At 43.1% G+C, this 25,773-nt stretch overlaps 2 protein-coding genes across 2 annotated transcripts; one reads left to right on the top strand and one right to left on the bottom strand.

Moving 5' to 3' along the window:
- The first annotated feature begins 5,770 nt into the window (after positions 1-5,770).
- micall1a (MICAL-like 1a) lies at positions 5,771-20,629 on the top strand. The gene is made up of 16 exons (XM_028973406.1): positions 5,771-6,356; positions 8,336-8,384; positions 11,198-11,339; positions 11,428-11,528; positions 12,748-12,875; positions 13,632-14,167; positions 15,114-15,177; positions 15,307-15,698; positions 15,856-16,268; positions 16,864-16,998; positions 17,136-17,262; positions 17,350-17,440; positions 18,069-18,142; positions 18,467-18,581; positions 18,672-18,718; positions 18,971-20,629. Exons 1-16 carry the CDS (start codon positions 6,214-6,216, stop codon positions 19,099-19,101), a joined length of 2,688 nt encoding a protein of 895 aa, XP_028829239.1. The 5' UTR covers positions 5,771-6,213; the 3' UTR covers positions 19,102-20,629.
- Positions 20,630-22,663: 2,034 nt separating this feature from the next.
- Positions 22,664-25,267, bottom strand: c3h22orf23 (chromosome 3 C22orf23 homolog). Its single transcript, XM_028973407.1, has 6 exons — positions 25,089-25,267; positions 24,814-24,876; positions 24,551-24,724; positions 23,943-24,065; positions 23,613-23,713; positions 22,664-22,858 (listed from the first exon to the last, which is right to left on the bottom strand). The coding sequence occupies exons 1-6, from the start codon at positions 25,255-25,257 to the stop codon at positions 22,772-22,774; spliced, it is 717 nt and encodes a 238-aa protein (XP_028829240.1). The 5' UTR covers positions 25,258-25,267; the 3' UTR covers positions 22,664-22,771.
- Positions 25,268-25,773: the final 506 nt, after the last annotated feature.

Genomic DNA, 25,773 nt, shown 5'->3' with positions numbered 1-25,773 from the left:
GTGATGCAGAAGAGACTGATGATATCGGACTCCCTGGCAAGACATGGTACATACCACACCATGGCATCTATCATCCAAAGAAACCTGACAGGTTACGTGTGGTCTTCGACTGTTCCGCCAAACACAAAGGTACCTGTCTTAATGAACATTTACTGATTGGCCCCGACATGATCAACAGTCTTATGGGTGTTCTTGTGCGCTTCAGACAGCACCAAATAGCGCTGATGTGTGACATCGAGAAAATGTTCCACCAGTTTCAGGTCAAAGAAAGCGATCGCAATTACTTGCGCTTCTTATGGTGGAAAGATGGTGACATAAACAGCCAACCGCAAGCATACAGAATGACAGTTCATCTCTTTGGCGCTGTTTCGTCACCTGGTTGTGCGAACTATGGACTGAAACATTTAGCCAAAGAGAACAGCCTTGCATATCCTGCGGGCTCACGGTTCATAACAAGAGACTTCTACGTAGATGATGGCGTCACCAGCGCAGAGACAGTCAAGGATGCTATACAACTGGCAAAAGAAGCACGTGAATTGTGTGCAAAGGGTGGATTAAGGTTACACAAGTTTGTGTCCAACAACATCAACGTTCTGAATAGTATTCCGACCTCAGAGCATGCCACAGATACAAAAACAAAGGACTTGACATTTAATGAAGCACAGACTGAAAGAGCACTTGGCATTTACTGGAACGTGGAGGAAGATTGCTTCACGTTCAACATCGCACTAAAAGACCAACCACCAACCCGGCGGGGCATCCTATCCACAGTTGCGGCAATATATGACCCCCTTGGATTCATAGCTCCTTACGTGCTCAATGGCAAAGGAATCCTCCAAGAAATGTGCCGCCAAGGAACGAATTGGGACGACCCGATACCAGAGCATCTCAGGCCACGGTGGGAGCGCTGGAAGGGAGATCTTCACAATTTGAGAAAATTACAAATAAGCAGATGTTATGTTCCTGCAGATTTTGGAGATGTGGTGAAAAGAGAATTACATCACTTTTCTGACGCAAGCACCACAGGATATGGAGAATGTTCTTATCTCAGACTCTTAAACAAAGACAAGGAAGTTCATTGTGCCTTCATTATGGGCAAAGCACGTGTCTCACCCACAAAAATCACCACAATCCCAAGGCTGGAACTTACCGCAGCCACAGTGTCAGTCACCGTGAGCAACATGCTGAGAGAGGAACTACTTTATGACAATGTCGAAGAGTTCTTTTGGACTGACTCTAAAGTGACTCTAGGATACCTAAATAATGAGGCAAGGCGTTTTCACACCTTTGTCGCGAATAGAGTGCAGAAAATCCGCAACAATACCACACCACAACAATGGTTTCATGTGCCTACTGCCGAAAACCCAGCAGACATGGCTTCCAGGGGCATGTCAGTAAACGAACTACTCTCATCCAATTGGCTTACTGGCCCTAAATTCCTATGGGAAAGAGAAATACAACACCCACCAAAGGAAAATATTGAACTCCTAGTAGGAGACCCAGAAGTGAAAAAGGTGCAGACACTAAGTACACAAACTGCTGAACATGCAAGCCTTAGTGACCGCCTCAGAAAGTTCTCATCCTGGTCCCGCGCAGTCAGTGCAGTAGCACGTCTCAGACGATACCTGCTTAAAGACAAATCAAACACGATCACCACTGTGACAGAAAGACAAAATGCAGAAACTGTCATTATCAAGGACTTACAAAGACAAGCATATCAAAATGAAATAGATACACTAAACAAAGGCGAACAACTATCAAAGAACAACAAAATGCACAACTTGGATGTTTTCTTGGACAAAGATAATGTGCTTAAGGTGGGAGGAAGACTACGGCATTCATCTCTCCCAAATTCATTCAAACATCCAACCATCATTCCCAGAGAACATCACATCGCAAAACTGATAATTGCCCAATGCCACGAAAGGGTCAGTCATCAAGGAAAAGGCTTCACGATGAATGAGATACGATCCAGTGGGTATTGGATTCCAAGGTTAAGCCAAAAGGTTGCATCCTATATTCGCCAGTGTGTGTTTTGTCGTAGACAAAGGAGACCTGTGGAAGGACAAAAAATGAAAGATCTACCCACAGAGAGAATTGAACACACTCCACCCTTCACATACTGTGGTATGGACGTTTTTGGGCCGTTCCTGACCAAACAAGCATGGAAAGAACACAAAAGGTACGGCCTCCTTTTCACATGCTTCTATTCACGTGCAGTCCATGTTGAAATGTTAGAGGATCTGTCAACAGATACTTTTATAAATGGACTCAGATGTTTCATTGCCATAAGAGGCTCAGTCAGACAAATAAAATGTGATCAGGGTACCAACTTTATAGGTGCCAAAAATGAGCTGAACACAGCACAAAGTGGAATGGACGCTGACAGACTGACAACCTTCCTTGCAGAAAAACAATGTGAATTCATCCTAAACACACCTCATGCTAGTCACGCAGGTGGAGTGTGGGAACGACAAATACGAACTGTAAGAAATGTTCTTAATGCAACATTGGCTCTCACACCCGGTCGGCTCACTGATTCTTCCCTCAGAACCTTCTTCTATGAAGCAGCTGCAATAGTAAACAGCCGCCCCCTAACAACAGACAATCTCAATGATCCACAAAGTTTGGAGCCACTTACTCCAAACCATCTTGTCACAATGAAAACCTCAACGGCTCCGCCTCCCCCCGGACAGTTCGTTAAAGCGGACTTGTATGCACGCAAACGATGGCGTCAAATACAGTACTTACTCGAGCAGTTCTGGAGCAGATGGAGACAGGAGTACCTTCAAAACATTATGACCAGACAAAAATGGAACACACCTAAAAGGAACATGCAAATAGGTGACATAGTAATGGACAAAGATGACATGCGACCTCGATCCCAATGGAAGCTTGGCCGAATCTTGGACACTGTAGAAGATACAGATGGACTTGTCAGAAAGGTTAAAATAGCCTTTGCTGACAGAAATCTTACCAAAGGAGGTCAGCGTGTGAATAAAATGTCAGTGGTAGAACGTCCAGTTCATAAGTTAGTTCTGCTGCTGGAAGATAGTTGAATGTAAATTCCTGATGATTGAGTGTATGGACATTTCTCAAGTTACAGTGTTAAGATGTTTACTATGTTATTCTTTTTTTTTTGACAAAGTTTTTTTTATAAATTATTTGTGTTTCATATGTTCAACAGAAAATAATTTGATGGGAGTGTAAAGACCAAAAACATAAGATTTACATGAATATAATGTTACCCGCTCTTATTTTGATAACCCCTTTGTGAGCGGAAGTACGGTAACGGAACTGAGCTTGAGGTAAGACAGAAGACGCGAGGTAAAGCAGGAGAGGCTCAGTGGGAACGCAGAGAAAAGGACAACCGAAAAAGTTGAAAGCAACAAATCTAGCGTCAGTTGATAAGGGAACAAGGTTTGTAACGATGACTAAAGTATATTTGAGCAACTTGTAATGTTTGTGAGAAAAGACGCGATTTGTTATGTTAAGGGAAAGAAATATGCTAACGTAAGGTGCTGTGCATGACGGTGCATGTGATTGTAATTATTGTTATCTGCTCTTGCTTAGCTCTTACGTTGGTTGATGACACGGACGGCTTCAATAAATCATCATTTGACCATCAGTTCTGGCCTTCTCAATATTGACTGACTGCTACAGTTGTTTCGAAGAAGACTGGGAAGCTGGTCCAGAAAAAGGCAGCGAATGTGAATTCCCATGTGGCCACCTTTATAAAAAAAAAACTCTTGGACTTTGAGTGGAGCTTTATGTAAGCTACAACATATCCCAACACAAAACGAAGTAACCAATAAATCAGATCAATGTCAACCTAAGGTAAAAAGTCTCGTTTTTTTTTTTTTTTATAAAATAGCTTCAGTCTTTGTATGCTACGGATTCGTAAGAATCTGTTTGTTCTTTTTGTACTGTGTTTTGATAGATTTTTTGGTTTATTGGAAGGTACATTCAGCTACAATGCAGCACTTTCCACTTAAAAATCAAAAGGTTTATATACTGTTACTAACTGGCAGTTGACAACATATGGTGTTCTAGATAAAGTTCTTGCTGAAAATTTTCAGTTAATCTAAATTTGTTTTCATTGTGCATTGGCTTTAATGATATTATATATTGCCATCTCCTTTGTCATAGTTGACATGCAGAAAGGAAACTGTTTGTAATTGTTTACAGGTAAGGATTTGTCTAAAGTGAATGCCTTTTACAAAACATTGTGTTTATGTTCATCCTAATAAAGGACTAATTTTATAAGGAAATGTCTTGTCTGAGATGGACTTTCTGGGTTGTCCTATCAAATTTTTTTTTTTAGGTCATTATATTATTACATTATTGTAAAACCCATTGTACAGTACAAACATTTTACAGTAAACAGCCAACAGTACAGTTCTGTATCCCTTCACAGTAGTGTACTATTTTACAGTAATAAACTGTTTTAGGTACACTGCAAAATAACAGTATAATTCTGGCAAATCTGTCTGCCAGTATCTTACTGTAATTTAACAGAAAGGCTGCTGTAAATGTTTCCGTAATAAATATTTGTTTTTAATACAGTAGGTACACTGTAAATTAACATTATAATGCCGTCAAATCTGTCTGACAATAGATTACTGTAATTTAAAAGAAAGGCTGCTGTATTTTTTTACAGTAATAAGCTGTTGTTTTTAATACAGTAGGTACACTGTAAATATAATGCCGTATAATCTAACAGTATAATGCCGTCAAATCTAGCTGCCAGTAGTTTACTGTAATTTAACATTTACATTTTTTTACAGTGTAGAAGCTCCTCCTCAGTCTCTCGGTTTTGATCACAAATCAGAAGCATTCACCCAAACTTCAGAAAGTTGAACAGTGATCTGGAGCAGCTAATTTGTACTGATTAGTATATCAAAGTAAGTCACAATATCTATCACAATAGTTCACAATTTGAAGTTGAAGTTCAAGTTGAGCTTTACTGTAATTTCACCTACATACAGGTCAGCGAAACGTTTCTCTGGAACCTGGTGCTACATGTACAGTAACATTTAAACAAAGTTACATACGGACATAAAGTGCACGTACGCAACACACGTGGGAGAAAACGGGACACGGGCAGTGCAAGCATGACAACAATGAGACAGACAGCACTAAACTAGTCAAATGAATAATAAATGTGTGAAGTAAAAAAGTTCAAATATTACAGTGCAAAATCAAACAGTCCAATAATAATGTTGTCTCTCATTATTTCTAATGAGAGACATTTCTAGTCTCTCATTATTAAAGGTGCCTTGCCCTCCTGGAATGTGCTACTTGGGATTTGACCCCTTTCACTTGGTGGCAGTCAGCTTCAGATATTTTACTACAACTACAGCTTCAATCAGATCAGAAAGTGTAATTATTCTGGGTTATTAAAACAAGTCTATTGATACATGGATAATGTACATGATTATTCTGTTAAGAAAGTCATTTTTAAGATGCAAAGATGGATTTGTTTTTAAAATGTTTTATTATAGACAGATAACAATGCAATGCAAAAACATCATAAATTATTCTGCAATAAGACCCACTTTCTTCTGACCCCATACTTATCCTAGCTATGAAAATTGAATTTTGCCATTGATATTGTTGTATTTTTATCACTTAATGTACTAAATCCAGTAATAATCAGCGGGGCCCTGTGCCCACATGAATGTGATTCATAATGTCGTGAAGGTTAGTGAAAGGTTCGTGTTTGGTTCGCAAGTAACGCGTCGCGGGGCGGGTCCTGCGCCGCCCGAGCCCGAAATAGCCGCGCTGGGGGCTAATGCGGCCCGCTAGCCGATTACAGGCACTCCGGGCCGCTTCCAGCTCTCCGCTCCACCTCGGAGTCTCCTGGCGAAACATTTGCGTCGACTTCAAAAGATCTTGTTTTTTTTTTTTTATTGCTTTTAATGTTTGTCTCTTTTAGCAATGCTAATGCTAAACGCTTCGCTAGCTGTTAAACCCGTCCGCGTTTCGGCCACGACGTCGTAAGACAACCCGGAACTTTATTTATTTTTTAATAATTATTACTTTCCCCACGGAGTATGACACGAAGATGATCTGACGACCTCCTCCCCCGCTAACGAGCGACGAACCGACGCGGGTGTCGCACGGCCACGACTGGCGACAAGTTGTGCGGAAGTAAAGGGACAGTCTACAGAAACAGAGATTCATGACAACATTCCGCCGGGGTTCGGGACGATGGGGTCGCTGAAAGCGCTGCAGGAGTGGTGCAGGATCCAGTGCGGGGATTACAACGACGTGGACATCACGAACATGTCCACGTCCTTCAGGGACGGACTGGCGTTCTGCGCGATCATCCACAAGCACCGACCGGATTTAATGTAAGCGCCACCGTGCTCAGGCGGCCCATCCATTCATACATCCATCAATCAATCCATCCATTCGTTCAGCCGTCCATCCATTCATTCATACATCCATCAATCCATCCATTCATCCATATGTTCACTTTGTGCTGCGACCTAAAACCCCGTGATTTCTTTTCCACGCGGTAACAGCGCCGTAATTACGTTATCTGTCTGTTCTGGAACGTTTCGCGCCACCTCTGGCTTTAGCAAACAAATGTACGTCCTACTCAAACACGTCGGAGTGATATCGTTTCAATAGATCGTTCCAAGGGCAGCGGATTAGTCGGTCGCCCTGCAGACCTCTCCCGGTGAAGTTGATTTCAACTCTTGGCCCTATAAGCCGATGTATTTACTGTCAGGACGTGGCTGCTAATGCGCTGGAACGTAGATCTGCTCGTGGGTAAGCATGTCTGAGTAAGGCCACCACAATAAATAAGCACTTCACAAACATGCATGCAAACCGGCAGCCACCGTCACAATCTACTGGTGCATCTCCGAAAATTTGAATTTTATGGAAAAAAAAAAAAAAAAAGGTCATTTGTTTAGCTAGATTAACCAAAACGGTGAAACCTTCTGCGGGGTGAACGAATAGACTATTCAGAAGTCGGACATGTCCGTGTTCTGAATGCTGATATCATCTGAGAGCCTGGATTTTTGGTATTATAACTGGTATAATGACCATGGTGGAGTAGAGGAGTAGCGGCAAGGGCCCGCAGAAGCCAGTGTACCACGAGTGATGGGCACTGACAGCTACCGACTTCTTACAACAACACTCCCTCGGTGCTGTCTGCACACCCGCCTGCGCTGGTTGCAGAAACGTTGCAATTACGTTCGTTTGCGCGCACCTTAGCGCTGTTATTTATACCTTCGTGCATGCACATGCTAGTTTCCTGTAATTGTCTCTGCATGCACACAAACTGCCCTGTTTTAGCGAATGCGATATGGAGTGAACGAGTGCATGAAGACTACATGGAGTGGCGGCTCTGATTGGGATCTGTGCGGACAGCCTGTCAGGTTAATCCATAGTCAGGCCCTTCAGCTTTGATTTTGGCTCCTGTACCCGCTGTTCTGGCCAGACACACTGAGCCGTGCGGCCAAACCGGTCACATCCGCCCAGGGCTTCACTTAACAAGTCTTACTTACTTTATAGCGCACGTTACATTTACCTCCCCCAAAAAAACACTTTATAGCAACTTTTCTAGAAATTCCGTTCACCAATACATGGTGTATCCCCATTCGGTGCCGAAGAAGGAGGCGCCGGCACGGAGGGCCTGACCCCGCAGGCCTGGCGGATTCGTCAGATTTAGCGAAGTGTATTTATGGAACACGGGGCTTAGGTTAGCTCAACAGAGGGTACCTTGTTTTGGGCATCTTTGGGCACTTAAAGAAGTGCATGACCTGTACCGGTTATCCGGTCTGAAGATTGGCACTCAAATTTATTAGCAATGCGCATGTGCTGAACAGACAAGCGGCAAGCAAACGTTTGGCAGGACTCCTCGCTACATTACATGGAGAGTGTGCCTGTTCGAAATCTCATTTTAATGTCACTTCATTTCACACGGACGTCTTAACAACGTTCTGGAAGCATTGCTTGCTCACGTGTAATGCCAGGGGAAAGAACCAGTGGGACTTTTTCAGGCAGTGTGTTTTTTTTTATAAATATGCACATGGCACACATTTTCAGCGCGTCTGAGGTTTTTCTGTGTAGCCCTACTGAAATGTGGCGGTGCTGAGTGCTGCGCTGGTGGGTTGAGGCTGCCGCATTCTTGTAACACGAAGCACCAGGGCGGCACTAGACCAAGTGTCTGGAGGAAGCTCCGCTACTAACGGGTCGTTTCCTTAGCCGTCATGTTGTTAATGCACATCTTTAATGTGGAAGAATTGCTGATGCACGAATTCTGCACGATCCCGTGACTGATGTAATTCTCTCCCTTTCTCTCTCTCTCTACTGTTAGAGACTTTGACTCCCTCTCCAAAGAAAATGTGTACGAAAACAACCGACTGGTGAGTCACTGCAGCATCGTTCCTGCTCGAAAGGGTCATTTGTCTGGGCCACACACAGTGCCGAGTACAAACATTTACATTTACAGCATTTATCAGACACCCCATTGCATCAGGAGTTAAAGGGACAGTCCACCTGGAGACACTCAGGGTTAAGTGTATTGCTCAGGGACACAATGGTGTAGTAAGTGGGATTTGAACCTGGGTCTTCTGGTTCATAGGCGAGTGTGTTACCCACTAGGCTACTACCCCCCTGTCAAACAGCAGAACTTTATCTGCTTACCGTATCCTACCTCTGAACGAGAGGAGGCTTACACATTACTGCAGGGCCTCAGCTCTGACAAATCACTATAATTCCTTGCTGATGCCAGAAAATATTTGTTTTAGTAACCATAAAATAAAACTGTCACTGTACGAGCACGGGGACGCATCTGCAGGCATGCTTGGAGCGAGGGGACAAGACGTCCTATGGGGAGTAGACACTGGACGAGCTGGGGAGGAGGACCGGAGGCATTTGGTCGGGGAGAGGGAGGCCGGAGGTGAGTTGGAACGGGAGGGTAGCAGTGGACGCGCCGCAGTGCGGCAGGGAGGGAACTAGGGCTCCATGGGGGGTAGCGGGGAAGGAGGCTAAACTGGAGGACGCCGGGGGGGCAGGAAGGTGGGGTAACATGGGAGATCGTCTTGGCAAAAGGGGCAGGCAAACTCAAGGTCAATGGCAGGCGAAGGTTGTGGTCACAATGTAGAATCCGTCAGGAGATCATCGTAACAAAGGTGGCAGGCAAGGCTCGAGGTCAGGGACAGGCAAAGGGGCGTGGGTAAATAAGGCTAGCATCTCTGCGAATAAATTCAACCCCAAGAGCTCTCATTTCAGCTTCTGGGTCGCTGTCTCCCTGGCTGGTCTGGCGCTCTCTGGTGGGCTGGAGGTGTATTGGACGTGACAAAAACACATTCTTTCTTTTGGTTGTCTTCATGGTATTTAACCAAAGGACTCGAGTTGAGGGGGAATGAGGAGGGACGCCACCCCCCCCTGAAATAAAAACGAACATCCCCCCATCCCTTTTATGCTATTTAATTTTTTATTTTATGGAAGAAAGAGTTTGTATTAATCTACAGTACAGACCAAATGTTTGGACACACCTTCTCATTCAATGTGTTTTCTTTATTTTCATGACCATTTACTTTGGTAGATTCTCACTGAAGGCATCAAAACTATGAATGAACACATGTGGAGTTATGTACTTTACAAAAAGTGGAGACCTGGACTCCACAGTCACCGGACCTGAACCCAATCGAGATGGTTTGGGGTGAACTGGACTGCAGAGTGAAGGCAAAGGGGCCAACAAGTGCTAAACACCTCTGGGAACTCCTTCAAGACTGTTGGAAAACCATTTCAGGTGACAAACTCTTGAAGCTCATCGAGAGAATGCCAAGAGTGTGCAAAGCAGTAATCAGAGCAAAGGGCGGCTATTTTGAAGAAACTAGAATATAAAACATATTTTTAGTTATTTCACCTTTTTTGGTTAAGTACAAAACTCCACATTCATAGATTTGATGGCTTCAGTGAGAATCTACCAATGTAAATGGTCATGAAAATAAAGAAAACACATTGAATGAGAAGGTGTGTCCAAACTTTTGGCCTGTAATGTACATTTAACTGCATAGCAAAGCCTATTAAGAAGTAGTAGTAGTAATAATAAAAATGCCACACACACTAGTATTTGAGTAAAAATTCAAAACCTGACTGCTTTGGTAGTAACTCTGAGTATCTGACATGTAACATCCACAACATTCATGTTGTTTTAGGATAGTAGAATATATTAAACAATAATAAAATGGTACACATTTGGTCTCCCACCGTGTGCTCTATCACCAGCATCCGACCTCTACAACTAATACAAAATGCAGCAGCACGACTAATCTTCAACCTTCCCAAATTCTCCCACACCTCCCCTCTGCTACGTTCCCTCCACTGGCTCCCAGTAGCTGCACGCATCAGGTTCAAAATACTGATGCTGGCCTACAAAGCCAAACATGGAGTAACACCATCCTACCTCACAGCCCTTATTACACCTCGCACTGCACCTCGTATACTCCGAGCCTCCAGTACTGCTCGCCTGGTCCCTCCATCTCTGAAGGTAAAAGGAAGACACTCATCTAGACTCTTCTCTGTCTTGGCCCCTCGGTGGTGGAATGAACTTCTCCTTGAGGTCAGAACAGCTCAGTCACTGAATATTTGCAAACGGCAGCTCAAGACCTTCCTCTTTAGAGAATATTTCGATTAACTTGTAACTTTCTTATTGTCTGACTTATGTACAGATTCTACAACAGAGTGAATAAAAAGATTGTATTCATAGTTGGGGTCCTAATGAACTAGAACTGATCACTTCATCGATGGTAACTTGAAAGCACGTTGTAAGTCGGATAAGGGTGTCTGCCAAATACCTTAAATGTAAATGTAATCAGCACAAAATTATTGATGAAATGGAAAATTCTCAATTTCTTGTTACAATTCGACTACTGCAGGAATCAGTGTTTACTACAAGGTAATGTTGTGCCCCAAAAATGTAAACAAGAAAATTGTTCCATACTTCAGTTTATTCAAAACATTGTATTTTCCTGTCATTACAGCATTTCACACTATATGTATGTGTGTGTGTGTGTGTGTGTGTGTGTGTGTGTGTTCCTATGTGGCCAAATAAGGAAAGTGGGTGTGCAAGTCACAAGATGAATTATTGTCTCCAGACCAGACAGCGTAATACCAAACTGACTCAGCCTCATATGAAAAATCAGCTGATTGTCTCCTCATTTGTCTCCAGGCCTTTGAGGTGGCAGAGTCACAACTGGGCATTCCTGCCCTGTTGGATCCAGAAGACATGGTCTCCATGAAAGTGCCAGACCGACTGAGTATCATCACCTATGTTTCTCAGTACTACAACTTCTTCACCAACAAATCCCACGGTAGAAACATGCCAGCCGTCACTTTCATCCAACCTATCAGTCTATTTTCAGTGGCTTTGAAATGTGACCCGGACAACTCTGTTCCCAGCAAATCCCCCCTGCACGAAGAGGCCGAGTGGTACTGACCAAATAGAACCAGCACTGAAAAGACCTGCGTCCCCTCTTGAGGACAGAATGACGACCCCAGAGGTGAGTTATGTAATTCATATTCCAGTCGTACTTCAGAAGAAGCTCTCACTAACCCTTCGTCTGCATGTTTTAATTATTTCAGACCAGAATATCATTGCACTTTAGTGTAATATTGGTTAATATTTCATACCTTCAAGATTTTTTATTATGAATTCGGTTTCATGTATCTTTATATTGGCTGAGCTTCCTGAATTTTTTCTTCAGCAGCCTCTTATTACGTAGACAGATTTTGCATGTTAGAAACATCCACTGTCAGCAGGTGGCGCTCTCACCCAAGACACAACTCAAATACAATAGGTGGCCTTATGAACCAAATATAAAAGATTCTGGGCCCTAGACAGGCATCATGGGAGTGGCCATGTTAATGACATTCTAGTGCAGTGAGCGCATTATGGAGCCATAAATCAACCTCATTTCCCTCAAACAGCAGAATTAGTCCTTAAGATTTAAGAAATGTTTTGGTATATAAACAAAAGTAAAAAGAAAACATTTACAGTTTTTATACAATTCATATAAAATCTGTTTTTGAAATAATCACCCTGGACTGAAAAGGGAACTCTACAGAATGGCGTTTTATGGTTTTATTTGCTGGGGTATTATCCCATAATCACCTAACGGAACTGTGTTTTTCTGAAATTGCATGAAATTTGGCTGCAATTGAATAATTTCTCTCTTTCGCGCTATGAAGTCTGTAAAGAGAGCTTCTTTCTTTCTCTCTATCTCTTTCCCTTCTTTTTTCTGCATGCCCATCTCGCCTCCATACACCCTCTCCCCTTCCTTCTTCCTTCTTTAGACCAAAATCTGCACCCTTCCCACGTCCTCTTCCGTGTCTCTGATCGCCCCCAGTTTCTCGAACTCTGCGCCCAGGCAGTAGGAAGGGCCGGGCGGGCAGGGTAGGGGTAGGGTTCTTCTCCGAAGGGTCAAATCAATTAGGTCAGGCAGCTTAAACTTGTCAGCACATTTTTGGAACAGCTTTTGATTTCTGTGGTGACCAGCTTAACCCTCTTTACCCCGTAAGACAGCTTATGATCTCGCTGTGGCTGACCCTCATGACTAGTTTCAGACAGGGGTGGGCGGGGGGGGGTGAGTGAAAACCGATTCTTCCGACTCTTGATCCTGACTGTCCATTTGATCTCCCCGCCTTCCCTACAAAACCCTGCCTCATTCTCCGCCTACTGCTCCAACCCCCACATCCGGTCCCATGGCCTCACCCGTACAGACGGGCAGCGCAGGCAGCACTCCGAAGCGCGCCTCCCTGAGCAGTGTTTGTGCCGCCTGCGGGACGCACGTGCATCTGGTGCAGAGGTTCCTGGTTGACGGCAGACTCTACCATCGCAACTGCTTCAGGTGAATGATGGCCCATAAATTCATAGAAATGTTTAGAGATTTAAATCTAGCTGATTTGTGATCTTTAATTATAATACAGATGCTTAATTTAATTTTTTTTATCAATCCCTAGTTATTTCATTAATAAGGTTTGAAGGTATTGATGTAATTTAAATTAAATGCCTAAAATGCACACATTTTTTAAACTCAGTCAGTGTTGGCAACATAAAATCCTTAGTACTTCGGTATCTTTTTGTTTCCTTAGATCAGCTGATTTATACATGTGCATTGTCTGAATAGCAATATATTAAAAAAATAGTTATTGCATAATATTTTATTATCTGAAACTCTTCATAACCCATTCCAAACAATGAATTAAACCAAATAGCCTAATAAAAGTGTGTTATTTAGAAAGATCTGGATCTGAAATGAAAGGCTGTGCAGTCTTGCTGGCCTCAGCTGCAGTGCTTGCACCATCATTTCCCGGTCGACGTCTCTTGTGATTAAAAGTCACATGACCGTCCTCTCGGTGAAGCTCTCATTGTTCCTACGGCGAAAGTTGATATTCAAGACGTGTTGGCATATGGTGCTGCACGGTGAATTTGATAGAAAGAATATCTAGGAAGATATTGTGCACAGATGAGTCAGGAGGTAGGACCTGTGAAGGGCTCGACCAGAGGCTGACCAGAGTGTGGACAGTTTCACCAATGTCACATAACAAAGCGGTGACAGTCTGGAGAAAGTCTTGATAAGTGATCCATTCTTGTCACCTTTCAGATGTACGCAGTGCAGCAGCACCTTATTACCAGGCTCGTACAAACCAGGAAGTGATCCAGGGTCCCTGGTGTGCACTCACCACTTTGCCAGGTCATCCTCCTCTAGTGGACAGCCAGATCTCGCCAAAAAGCCTGTATTGTCAGCAAGGATTCTTCCAAAGCTGCCCGACACTCCACCCAATGGGAAAGACCTTGATATAACACCTTCCAGTCAAAATGAAGCGTTCCCACAAACCCCTCCCTCTGACTCAGCCAGCAAATCAGACTCTTTGGAAAAAGATGATAGGAATGGTGATGGATCTGCAAGTTCGGCACCCCTCGTATCGACCCCTCCCAATCCGTTCGATGAGTCGGATGAAGAGGAGAAGGAGGAAGACCCTCTTCGACCCTCTGTAGACACAATGAACGGCCACCTCCCTCAAACTCCTCTCGGCTCCTCAGAGGGCGGGCCGAAGCCTGTCCCTGCCCCTCGCCGGATAGTTGAGCCCTCGCCTCCGCCACGCCCCACCCCTAGGCATCTTCCACCTCGGATTAAAGGTAACTTCTACATATTTTGTTACTTTGATTTGTGATAAAATTCAGCAAAATCTCAGTGATCAGCTCTGGGCATAAAATGGCAGATTTTTGCATCTTTCGTGTGTGTGTTTACATGACTTTGTATGGTGCCGGAATACGGAAGCTAGCAAACAGCGAAATGGTTTTACATGTTAACTGTTTATTACTGCTGGTGTCATCAGTTTCAGTCTGGAAATATTATAATAAAATAGTTATAAATTGGTAGAAAAATTGAAGTATATTATGATAATTTTTTCGCCGTTCCCTGTAACTAACTTGGAGAATGCAAATTAGCGTCTCTGGTACATGGTGGGTGGGGTTCGGCTAAACTGAATCTTTCATTTTTTCATTTTACAGCATTTATCAGACGCCCTTATCCAGAGCGACTTACAATCAGTTGTTACAGGGACAGTCTCCCTGGAGCAACTTAGGGTTAAGTGTCTTGCTCAGGGACACAATGGTAGTAAGTGGGATTTGAACCTGGGTCTTCTGGTTCATAGGCGAGTGTGTTACCCACTAGGCTACTACCACCCTTTCATGCTTTCCAGTCTTGTTTGAAAACCTGAACAACCTTTATTATTATTATTATTATTATTATTTCCTTTATTGACAACATCTTATATCCTGGTGGCACACAATGACATGAGCACTGAATGGTTGAGGTCTAACTTGGGTTAAAAAGAAGGTGTCTTACTGTGGCCCTGGTGTCTTAAATATCAGCCCATTCTCACCTCATTGCTTGTTTGTGGCGGGTGTCACGTCCAGGTGGATGCACTGGCGGCATGCGATTTTAATGCGGTTTTAAAAGTTGCTGGAAGCCCCTCCCCTGGCAGCCTAGTGAAGAAGTCTTCATTTCATAAGGTGGCTGCCGGAGATGCAAACACAAAAACTTTACTGTCTGGTGAAATCGTGATTCTCCCCCTTTCAGAGGATTCTGAGGATCGCCGACGATCCCTGCCTGTTCCACGTGAGAGGTCCCATTCCCCTGGAAGGTGAGAGATGTGAGGAGTGTTGAATGTCTCGAGTGACCATGTGAGTTCATCCATTTATGCATGTGTCTGTGTTGTCTTGTCCACTGTCCTCCCTTTCTCCATGCCTACCTCACCCCCCACAATCTTCAGTCAGTCGAGTGACACCCCAAAACCGAAAGACCCACCCTGGCTAGCCCTTGTCAAGTCAGAATCCAAGAAAAAGGCGCCTCCTCCTCCTGGTTTGGCCACGCCTCAGAAGTCTGGCTCTGTTGCTGAGGAGCCAAAACCTGCCACACCTCCAGAACACACAAATCCCTTTGAGGACGATGAGGATGAGGATGAGCTTCAGGGGGAACACGAAGAAAGCTTGGTTCCACTTTCAGTGGTGGCAATCCACCCATGGTACAACATTACTCAGACAGCAGAAGGTTCTGGTACAGACACTCCTAAAAGTAGATCCAGCCTGACCCCCTCAGGAAGCCCATCAAGTGCGAGGAGTAAGAAACGACCAGCACCCAGAGTCCCACGGCCTTCTCCTGCAGGTCAGTATCATATGATGTTTGTTGTAGAACCTACAGAACATGAGTTCAAGTGGCGGGTTTATCTCATTATGTCACATTTGTCTTTCCATTTCCATTTTTTTTTCTTCCAAACTGTCCTTGTCTGCTCTCCTGTCGTCTGGTCCATTTCCTCCTTCAGCCCTTTCTCAGTCACAGCCCTCCTCTACCTCTCCCTCTCCAGCCATGAGCACAGAAAGCCTCTCCTCTTCCTCCTCTGACCACATCCTCTCAAGACCTCCAGCAGGAGCAGGAGATGCAGCTGCCACCAGCCAGGAGCACCCCTTCACCAAAAGCTCCTCAGAGCCCGCCATCAGCAGCCCTTCTCCTACCGCTTCCCCCTCTGGCTCCAGCACGGACCCTCGAGCGCATCTCTCACCCAGCAGCTCCCCGCCACCGCCACCGCCTGCAACCAATACCAGCTCAGCACCCGCCACCCCACAGGCCAATCGCAGTGGAGCAACAAGAGCTCAGCGGCCACCGCCCCCTCGACCACCCGCCGTCGCCAGCCTTCCGTTGACAGCCGGCACCCTGAACTCAGCGGCTCAGAACAAGGTGAGGAGGTGGTGGGCTTGTGTTGTACAGGGTGGGCCATTTATATTGATCCACCTTAATAAAATGGGAATGGTTTGTGATATTAACGTCCTGTTTGTGGCACATTAGTATATGTGAGGGGGCAAGCTTTTCAAGATGGGTGGTGACCATAGTGACCATTTTGAAGTCGGCCATTGGATCCAACTTTTGTTTTTTTTCAATAGGAAGAGGGTCATGTGACACAACACATTTATTGGTAATTTCACAAGAAAAACAATGGTGTGCTTGGTTTTAACGTAACTTTATTCTTTCGAGAATTATTTACAAGTTTCTGACCACTTATAAAATGTGTTCAATGTCACCAACCATTCCCATTTTATTAAGGTGTATCCATATAAATGGCCCACCTTGGCCCTGGAAATAGATCCACCTTGTGTAGATCAATAATTCCACGTTCACCGATAATCTGCTTCAAAGGTGGCTTTGGTGCAGCTTTCCACCGATAAAGAGGATATTTCGGTCAATTAGAGAAATAATTAGGAAGTGGCCGTGTCGTTTATATTGATAAGGCTGACCACTTCAGGCCCTTACTTGGTTCTTCTCTTTGTTTCACCAGCGTATTTGTAAAGAGAACCCTTTCAACAGGAAGGCCTCGCCCTCACATGCCCCTCCCACATCTAGGCCACCCAAGGGCCCACGACCTGCCCGGCCACCAGCACCTGGTCATGGCTTCCCTCTCATCAAACGCAAGGTCAGGCCCTTGGATGGGAATTTTATATTAATAAGGATTCTGGATATTAATACTTGTTGCTTAAGTAGGCAAGTCCATAAATGATTGAAACCATGTCCATGCAGAAAAGCTTTGCATTTTGTCTCTGTGGCCTTAAGGTGCAGTCAGACCAGTACATCCCAGTGGAGGACATTGACGTGGAGATGAACGCTCTGGAGCAGCAGCTGGATGAGCTTGAGCAGCGGGGTGTGGAGCTGGAGAAGAGCCTGAGAAATTGCGCCAAAGGTGAGGTGACACACTGCTGACACACCTGCAGATCTTGTAATGTTCTGGGAAGAAAGCCACCGGTGAAGGAACGCTGTGTTGTTTCAGATGAGGAGGAGGAGAGCCTGCTGGTCGGCTGGTTTACTCTGATTCACGAGAAGCACTTGCTGGTGCGGCGAGAGCGAGAGCTGGTCTACACGTAAGAATTACATTTACATTTACAGCATTTATCATATCCAGATCCCAAGAGCGACTTACAATCAGAAGTGACAGGGACAGTCCCGCTGGAGACACTCAGGTCTTGCTCAGGGACACAATGGTAGTAAGTGGGATTTGAACCTGGGTCTTCTGGTTCTTAGGTGAGTGTGTTACCCACTAGGCTACCTTCTTTTTGTATAATCCCCATTGAGTTTTCACGTAAATTTAGGTGATACCAACTACTACAGTAATCTATGTCCTGTAATCTATTAATTGATGCTTATATTAGATTTATTTATAGTACTATATAATATTTACTGATTATTTGGCAACTCACAAAACCACAAAAAACATTTCTCTGATTTCCAACAAATACATCCTTCTCATTGAGGATTATTTTTGGTGAACCATTTTAGGGAAAATTGATTACAACTCATAGGTGTTCTTCTGCATAGTCTGGAATAGCATCTATGGGGACAACAAGGTGCTGGTATAAAATTACATCTTGTTACATCTAGTGGTGCTTCCTCCCACGAGGACATCAGTGCGAATCAGTATGTAAAGCCACATACCATACCATGCAGTGGAGAAGGTCCTAAATATCTTATTTTTCTTTATATATCATGCAGGGCTAAACAGCAAAACCTCGAGGAGAGACAAGCAGATGTGGAGTATGAACTAAGGTGTCTCCTCAACAAGCCAGGTGTGTGTGTGTGTGTTTTTTTCCATCTACCAAAACCTTCCAACCCTCACACACATAAGACTGTGGTCTTGTTCTATTAGTGTGCTTAAAATAATATGCATTTTTTAAATTAATGTTAAGCCAATAATTATGACTGGTTATAATTTTGTCTTCAGTTTTCCTGTAAAAGAATTTTCAGTTCTAAATAATGTCTATAATAAAATCCATATCTAAATAATGTTTAATGGTGGATCTTAAAAGCCATCAATGATGAACTTTAGAGGAACCTAATTGTAAATCATCTGGAAATAAAATTGCTGAACACATTGTGTATTCTGGTCACAGAGAAAGAGTGGACTGAGGAAGATAAATCCCGGGAAGAGGAGCTGATGGCAGAACTGGTCACCATCATCGAGCAGAGGAACCAGATAATCAACAGCATGGACCAGGAAAAGCAGAGGTGACCCTGTACACCTTGATGTTTCGTGTGTGTTATATATTTTTAGAGCAAATCATTCCTTGTGAATTAAACTTTTTTTTTTTTTTACAGGGAAGAAGAGGAAGACCAGCTTGTTGCTGCCATGTTGAAGAAAAAAGGTCAGTGGGAGAACTGAACTGAATACTTTTGTCCTTTTTCTTAATTATGTACATAATTTACATATGTTAATGCTATTAAGGTGTTTATAATATGTAAACACAAAATATTTTAACACCTGACTACCTGTTTGCATGGACACAAACAAGTCCATCTGTTGATGTGGCACAGCTTCACATTCATTATACATTCATATCTGAAATTACACATCATATATCAACATGCATGTGTTTTCAATCTTTCTAATTTCTTAGACTTTCACAAGGACCCAGATGGTGAGCAGAAGAAGAAAGGGGGCAAGTTCAAGCCCATGAAGGTACTGAAAAGACTGAGCCACAAAGCCGAAGGGCCCAGAGGAGGCAGCCCACGCAAGGACAAAAGCTGAGAGAGAGAACAAGCATCCTCATCAGCACTTTGTGGAAATATTTTAAACCTGCTAGTGCCGTATGAAAGCGACTTCCCAGATTAATCTGCTAAATGCTGCTCAGATGCGTCTGCTTTTTAATTTTTTTAAAACTGACACTGTGAGGATATAACCCCAATAGTGAGTTGCTTCTTAATGTTTAAATAGTTGTAAACCAAATCAAGTCCTAATGTAAAAAAAAAAAAAAAAGGTTGCGTACTTAGCATTTTTCCTCTTCTGTTTCCTACTGCAAAAATTGGTTTTAGGACATTTTGTTATGTAGAATATCAAGGTATCAAGGTTTAAGTTTCCAGTGTCCTGTTATGCATAATGTTGGACAAGTAAACATGTCGAACAGAGGAACACAAGCCCCAGAGAATATGAGACCATTATGTGCCATATAAATTGGGGTGCACTGCAACAATCTGACATTTTTCCCATCAAAAATTCCTACATTTTGAGTGCAAGACATTAGCATGTTGCTTTCATTCTTGCAAAGTTCTATAAGATTCTGCTTTTCAGCCATTTGGTGCCACTTTATGATTTTCAATAAAACAACATGCTAATTAATTTTATTCTCAACAATTTAACTTTTTCTGAAAACCACAGTAAAGTCCTGCATGATCTTCTGGCTGTGATTTTTGGGGAATGGGGTTCTATCCTCCAAGTTAGACCTTTCGGTGCCAACCCAGATCAGCAGTGTAGCTAAACCAACCTGCCTTTCTGCAGTTGCCTTCTTTATTGCCTTCTTATGGCAATGAATCGAAAAGTAGCTGGAATAAAGTTCTGAATTTTGTCTTTAAAGTAAGGCTGGGCGATACAGCTGCAAAATATTGTCTTGCTATTATGAACATATCGTCATCAGATTGTATCAAAAATGGCCTAAACATTTATTGAATATAATATGCGTAAAGTACTTACAATTGCAAAATTCGTAACACGTATCAATATTCTGAAAATGATGTAATGATTTTTAGTGCATTACGCCCCAGCCCTGCTATAAAGAATTATTTGAACTCTTGCACGTCATAGCTAATATACCTATTAGTCAAGCATATGATTTGGTAGCTTAAAGCTGATGCAACTGCACTATTGTATGTGAATGCCGAGCAGTGGAGGCGCTGTGTGGGCCTCCCTAAGGGCTTCACGTCGGATGCAATGTCGTTACGGTGGTATGACTGTATTATTATGAGTTTTGGGGTCCATTCCGGTTTGCGGAATACTGAAGTCACAGAAGCCAAAGAAGCTGAAGTCAACCTCAACACTGACATTTTTTAATTTAGCTTTAAGTCATTACATGCTCTTTTAATACGAATGTGTATGTGTTCTGTACAAACCATAGTGTCTGAAATGAATTACTAAAGTGAGGCCAATGTAAAAACTAACCCCTATAAAAACTCTCTTATTTGTGAAGTGTGTAAAAGCCAACACTGTAAGTGATTTTAGTTTTAACAAAATGGATTTGCCCCAATGTTGATGTATTTATTAATTAAAAAAATTATCATTCTCATGAGTCTAATTACATTTAATTTATATATTTTTTCCAACTGGCCTTAAACAAAAATGGTCTGATGAGGTACCACCTCAGCCAGGGCATCTTCAACAGGAAGATTTTAATCACCATTCAAACACAACAAAGGTCGCCATCCCATGAGTGAGTGTAGTACAAAAACGAACACATACCGTGGCTAAGCTCCTAATGGCGGATCTGTTCAGGATGTCCCATCGAGAAACAGAGATGGTGCAGTGCCCTATTCTTTCTGACCGTCTCTGGGAGCAGATTAGCAGGTTCTAACCAGAACTTGCACCCAAACGAGACATTAAAGGCAAGTCGGTACCATGCCAACTGTGTTCTTATTTTCACGTCTGTCTTTTTAATGTTACGTTGTTGTTTTGTGTTGTCAGGCTTTTACGGTTATTGTACAGGCTGCGTCTCCTGGCTGAGGTGAGCCTGTTCCTGGAATCCACCCAGTACGTGTTGTCAGGAAACGGTTTGCTTCTCTGAGCAGAGACATGAGCAAGCTCCTCCGGTGGAGATTCAATTTTTTCTTTGCAAGGTTCAAAGCCTCCTAGGCAGGACTAGCGTAAGTGCTGGCCGGTTTTTTGCCCAGACCTTATGAAGAACGACCTGTGTTCGTTTGAATAGATTGACTCCAGGCTGCGACGGTGTTCTGAAGTAACCAGCCCTGCCTGCAGGGTCGTAGTGTGTTTGATCCAGCCCACTGAGATCATGTCCTGGATAGGAAGGGTTACATGAAAGCTAGTTGGACAATGTCTCCAGGAACAGAGTTCAAGTCCAAGTATGTGGATAGATATTAAAATCAGGAATACACACAGTCAACACCAAACCGGAAAACCCCACAAAGAACCCTCATGCCACAACAAATTTGTTCAATTCGCAGAGACTTATACAGTCGCTCAAAGAATGCTGAATGTTTTTTTGCAGGACCAAGTGTTGAAAGAGCCAGTTTGGCTTGAAAGAGGATGGCAGCGTAGGAGAACGTGCTCCCAACATTTGAGACGAAAACAGCCCACAGTAACTCGAAAGATTCTTGCAAAAAGTAAAAATAAGAAGGGGGCTTAAAGATGCCAAGAATCAAAAGCAAGAAGAAATCTACACAGAGTCAGTTATGGAGACGAACGTATGTATCTGAATCAAATAATCAGCTGTTAGATCTGTTTAAAAGGGCTTATGGTGCAAACAAAGAAAGGGGTATTATTTCAGGTTCATATAAAGGGCTTATAAACAAGAAAGCACATTCAACCCTGTACATTAAAGCAAAGTGGGAAAGGGAAGGAGAAATAGAGAAATAGAGTCAGTGGATGAATGGGAAAAAATCTGGGAATATCAATGGAAATGTAGCAGCTCGCAGAGTTGGAAGGAGTTTGGCTGGAAGAACCTGATAAGATATTTTATTACACCTTATCAAAAACCACACTATAAAGGTAACTCCCCAGCCTGTTGGCGAAATTATGGAAATATAAATGCAAATCATTATCATGTTTTTGGGGTTGTCAGGTTGTTAAAACTAATTGGAAGGAAATACATAAAGCAATACAAGAAATTTTTGGGAGCCACACGCCCTTGCAAAGCAAAGTCTTTTTTTTGGACTCATGCCTGATGGATGGACAAAGAGAGACAAACATTTGTTTAGTATTTTGTTAGTGGCAGGCAAAAAGGCACTTACAAAAAAATGGCTTTCACAGGAGAATCCAACATTGACCATGTGGATGGACATCACGATGGATATATGCAGGATGGAGAAATTAACAGCACATTTGAACTATAAGAAGGTTTGTTTTACGTTGGAAGAAATGGATAGACTATATAACACCAAACAGGCCGGACTTGCTTAAGTTGCTTAACCTGAGACAATAATATGTTGTATATGTAGCAGTAACCATAAAAAATTTTTTTTTATGTTCTTTATTTCTGGAAAACAGTTGATGTTGTGTGATTGATACTTTGTGATTAATACTTAAGACGGATGTACATGTAACAATTGATACAGAATGTCAATAAAAACTAAAAAAAAAAAAAGAATAACTCATTAATGATCGTTTATTGAATCTTTTATACAGTTTCTGCTCCACAGCGTAGATGAGATGACCACATCATCCATGTCTTCTGTGAACCTACACTTGGTGTCCCTCAGTCCATCTTCACCTGCTCTTCCAGTAATGCAGATTTTAGCGTTGCATTGTGGGCCTTGTCAATCAGCTCCAGCTCCCGGATTTTCTGCATAATCCCGGAGAAGGAACAATAAACTGGTAGGCAAACACCAAGAACCTTCACTAACTACTGGTGTCCTGTTGCAGAGTAAAGGACAGAACAGAATACCTGTATATGAGACTAAGTGGCTGTTGTAGTCTCTTTGTGACGGGGGACTGCAGCCCCTTCATCACGATTCAAGAGCTGCCTAAAATATGGCACTGATCAATCGAAAGGGCAATTTTCTTATTGAGTATTGCTATTGAGGTAAATGAAGTCTGGACACACACCGATTCACACATTTACACTGCCACTCATTTCTAAGTACGTTCTCATCCGATATTACCCACAGTTACTTACTCGCCCTCTACTCCATCTCTGACCAGGTCATCGTCAACCTACATACTGCCCTGTTTGACTTGTTACATTTTATATATACCCCCCCCCCCCCCCCCAACCCCCCCCCCCCCACACACACACACACACACACACACACACACACACATATATTTATATATAACTTGCACAAAGTATTTTGCTGGCACCGGGTTGTGCAAGCTGTCTCTATATGTGTGTGTTTGGTGTGTGTGTGTGTGTGTGTGTGTGTGTGTTTGGGGTCAAAGTATTTTAGTTGTCCCACTTAAAAAGATGAGAGAGGTCTGTAATTTTCATTATAGATGCACTTCAAGGGCAAAGTGTGCCTATGTGTGTGTGTTTGTGTATGTATAAACACACACACACACACACACACATATATATATGAATTAATAATCATCTTTACCTGTGAGATTTCTGTGTTAATGATGTTGTGGTAAAGATGCCCGTGTCCAAGTGATGACATCTCCTCCAAAAAAAGTTTCCGATCCTCAATCTCATCCAGAACTGCATTTCAGGGACAAAGATTTAGTTGATGCACACCCTGAATAATCCTTATTATTTTTGTAAAATGTCCCAGACATTTTAATGCTACACTAATACATGCTAAAATGCATTACTAATACTACTGTGTGATGGAGATATGACTGGGAGATTCCTCCCACAGTTATTCATCTCACATCATCTCAACGCCATTACTGCTGGATCAAAACATATAAACATGGTGTAACCGCACCTTCTTGAAACCGGTCCTTCACTTCACCATCATCTGAAGGTTTGTGAACCTCATTGGCTTTGGGCTCCTTCTGGCCAGTAGCAAAAAGGTTCTGCAAGTGCTCCTTCTCTTTCTCTAGATCCCCTGTTTAGAGAGTGAGAAAGATGCTTCTGTGACAGCAGCTTTGACCGTCGGCTCTATAGCAGGACCCTCTGAATGGAATCTGTGAAATTCTGGAGGGTCTCATGTGCTGAAGGTTACTCTGTCATGTACTGTGATTTTGAGGAAGTTGGACTTTTTTACAGATATACATGAGCAAAGAATATGCGTACTTGACAGGATTTGGTTTCATTTAATTGTGAAAAACATAGTTAACGAGAATCATGGTCATGGTTGACACCAATAACTGTCTAAACCAATAATATGTCTAAAATAAGATCGAGTGAGAATAGCTGCTTCCACAAATTTTTCTGAAATAGAAATGAGAAGGACATTCACTTAATTTTTACAGTAAAAAAAGGGGGGCAGATAAAGTAAAGATGATAACACAATGGTTAATTTGAAACCTAGACTAACATATTGAAATATGAACATCTTGTATGAATCTGATAGATTGCCAGACGTCTCACGTGTTGGGCCTGCTCGGAACTGCTCTCGTGTGTAGTTCCCTGCAGCGCTGCACATGGCTGCACTGCGCCTCTGTGAGGTTCTGGGCTGCCGCGGTGCTGCCTTCAGGGCCTGGTCCACTTTGGGCTGTGCAGGGGACGAGGTGGGGTGACAGGTCAGGGGCAGAGAGCCTCCCTCTGGGGAAGAAGATGAAGCATGGTCGTAATTAATGGCATCATGCTGCCTATTCATTTAGAAAAAAGCAGGTGAAGATTTCCAGACTCACTGGAGACTTGCTTGCTGATCTGCCTCTGCTGGAATCTGGTGAGGCGCGACTCCTGCATCATCACTGCGAAGATGGACACATTGGAGAGGGTTTGTGCAGGAATTTTATGCACTAATGCAGACCTGTGGCTGAAATCATGACGAAATGTTGCTAAGGATGATCATTCAAAGAGCAACAAAGTCAGTCTCTGCCAACAACATACATCTAGGTAAATGTTTTTTATTAACACTTTAAATGTAAATGTACGTGGTGAAATATGGAGCGTGTATGTGTACATTCCAGCATTTTCTGCGTCTCCCCGCTGTAATGCGCCGCCCGCGGGCAGTCCCAGAGTCCGCCGCGGTACCGAGGCTCCATCTTCCACCGTCCAACCGAACGACAGGAAATATGAAAATGTATTTGTTTCGGAAAACACGACGCGCGACTCTGTGGCAGCAACAGCATGAACAGCAACTTCCGCGATGCGGCACGTTGCCACGGAGACCAGCCGCCGCCTCTCGCGAGAGGTTTCACCCTGTGGCCTTTCCCGCGAAAACCCAGAAGAGGGTTGCCAGGTTGGTGGGATTCCCGTCAAATCTGAATGGAAAAAAGTTTATATCACATATTTTATACATTTATACAACTCTACCAGTGGCAAAGGGTGTGGCTATGAAGTGCAATATATGGCAACCCACCTTAAACACCGAATACTGATAATAGGGCATGAAAAAGTCATTTTTTCATGCGACCTCATGCATTTTCAGGCTGCATTCTGTTTGCATGCAAACAGAAATCAGACCGCACAAGAACACGGCCACTCCATAATATCTCACGATTCATGAGTTCACCTTATGTTTTAGGCGCGGCTTCTTTTGCCAGGCATTAAATGAGACACAGGCAGTCTGCACTGTTCTTTTATTCACGTTTCCAAAGTGCAAATATACATACACCTTGTACCTACACTCACAGGCCACTTTATTA

The sequence above is a fragment of the Denticeps clupeoides genome, chromosome 3 (assembly GCF_900700375.1).
Source record: "Denticeps clupeoides chromosome 3, fDenClu1.1, whole genome shotgun sequence".
In the NCBI taxonomy this organism is placed as follows: domain Eukaryota; kingdom Metazoa; phylum Chordata; class Actinopteri; order Clupeiformes; family Denticipitidae; genus Denticeps; species Denticeps clupeoides.
The sequence above is the reverse complement of the archived record's forward strand: the minus strand, read 5'-3'. Positions and strand labels throughout refer to the sequence as shown.

Coding starts and splice junctions, on each gene's coding strand:
- c3h22orf23 (XM_028973407.1), bottom strand. CDS start 25,257: ATGCTGTTGCTGCCACAGAGTCGCGCGTCGTGTTTTCCGAAACAAATA. Junction 24,877..25,088: donor GACGCAGAAAATGCTGGAAT/GTACACATACAC, acceptor CCATCTTCGCAG/TGATGATGCAGGAGTCGCGC. Junction 22,859..23,612: donor TTAACACAGAAATCTCACAG/GTAAAGATGATT, acceptor GGGATTATGCAG/AAAATCCGGGAGCTGGAGCT.
- micall1a (XM_028973406.1), top strand. CDS start 6,214: ATGGGGTCGCTGAAAGCGCTGCAGGAGTGGTGCAGGATCCAGTGCGGG. Junction 12,876..13,631: donor TACCATCGCAACTGCTTCAG/GTGAATGATGGC, acceptor GTCACCTTTCAG/ATGTACGCAGTGCAGCAGCA. Junction 17,441..18,068: donor GAGCGAGAGCTGGTCTACAC/GTAAGAATTACA, acceptor TATATCATGCAG/GGCTAAACAGCAAAACCTCG.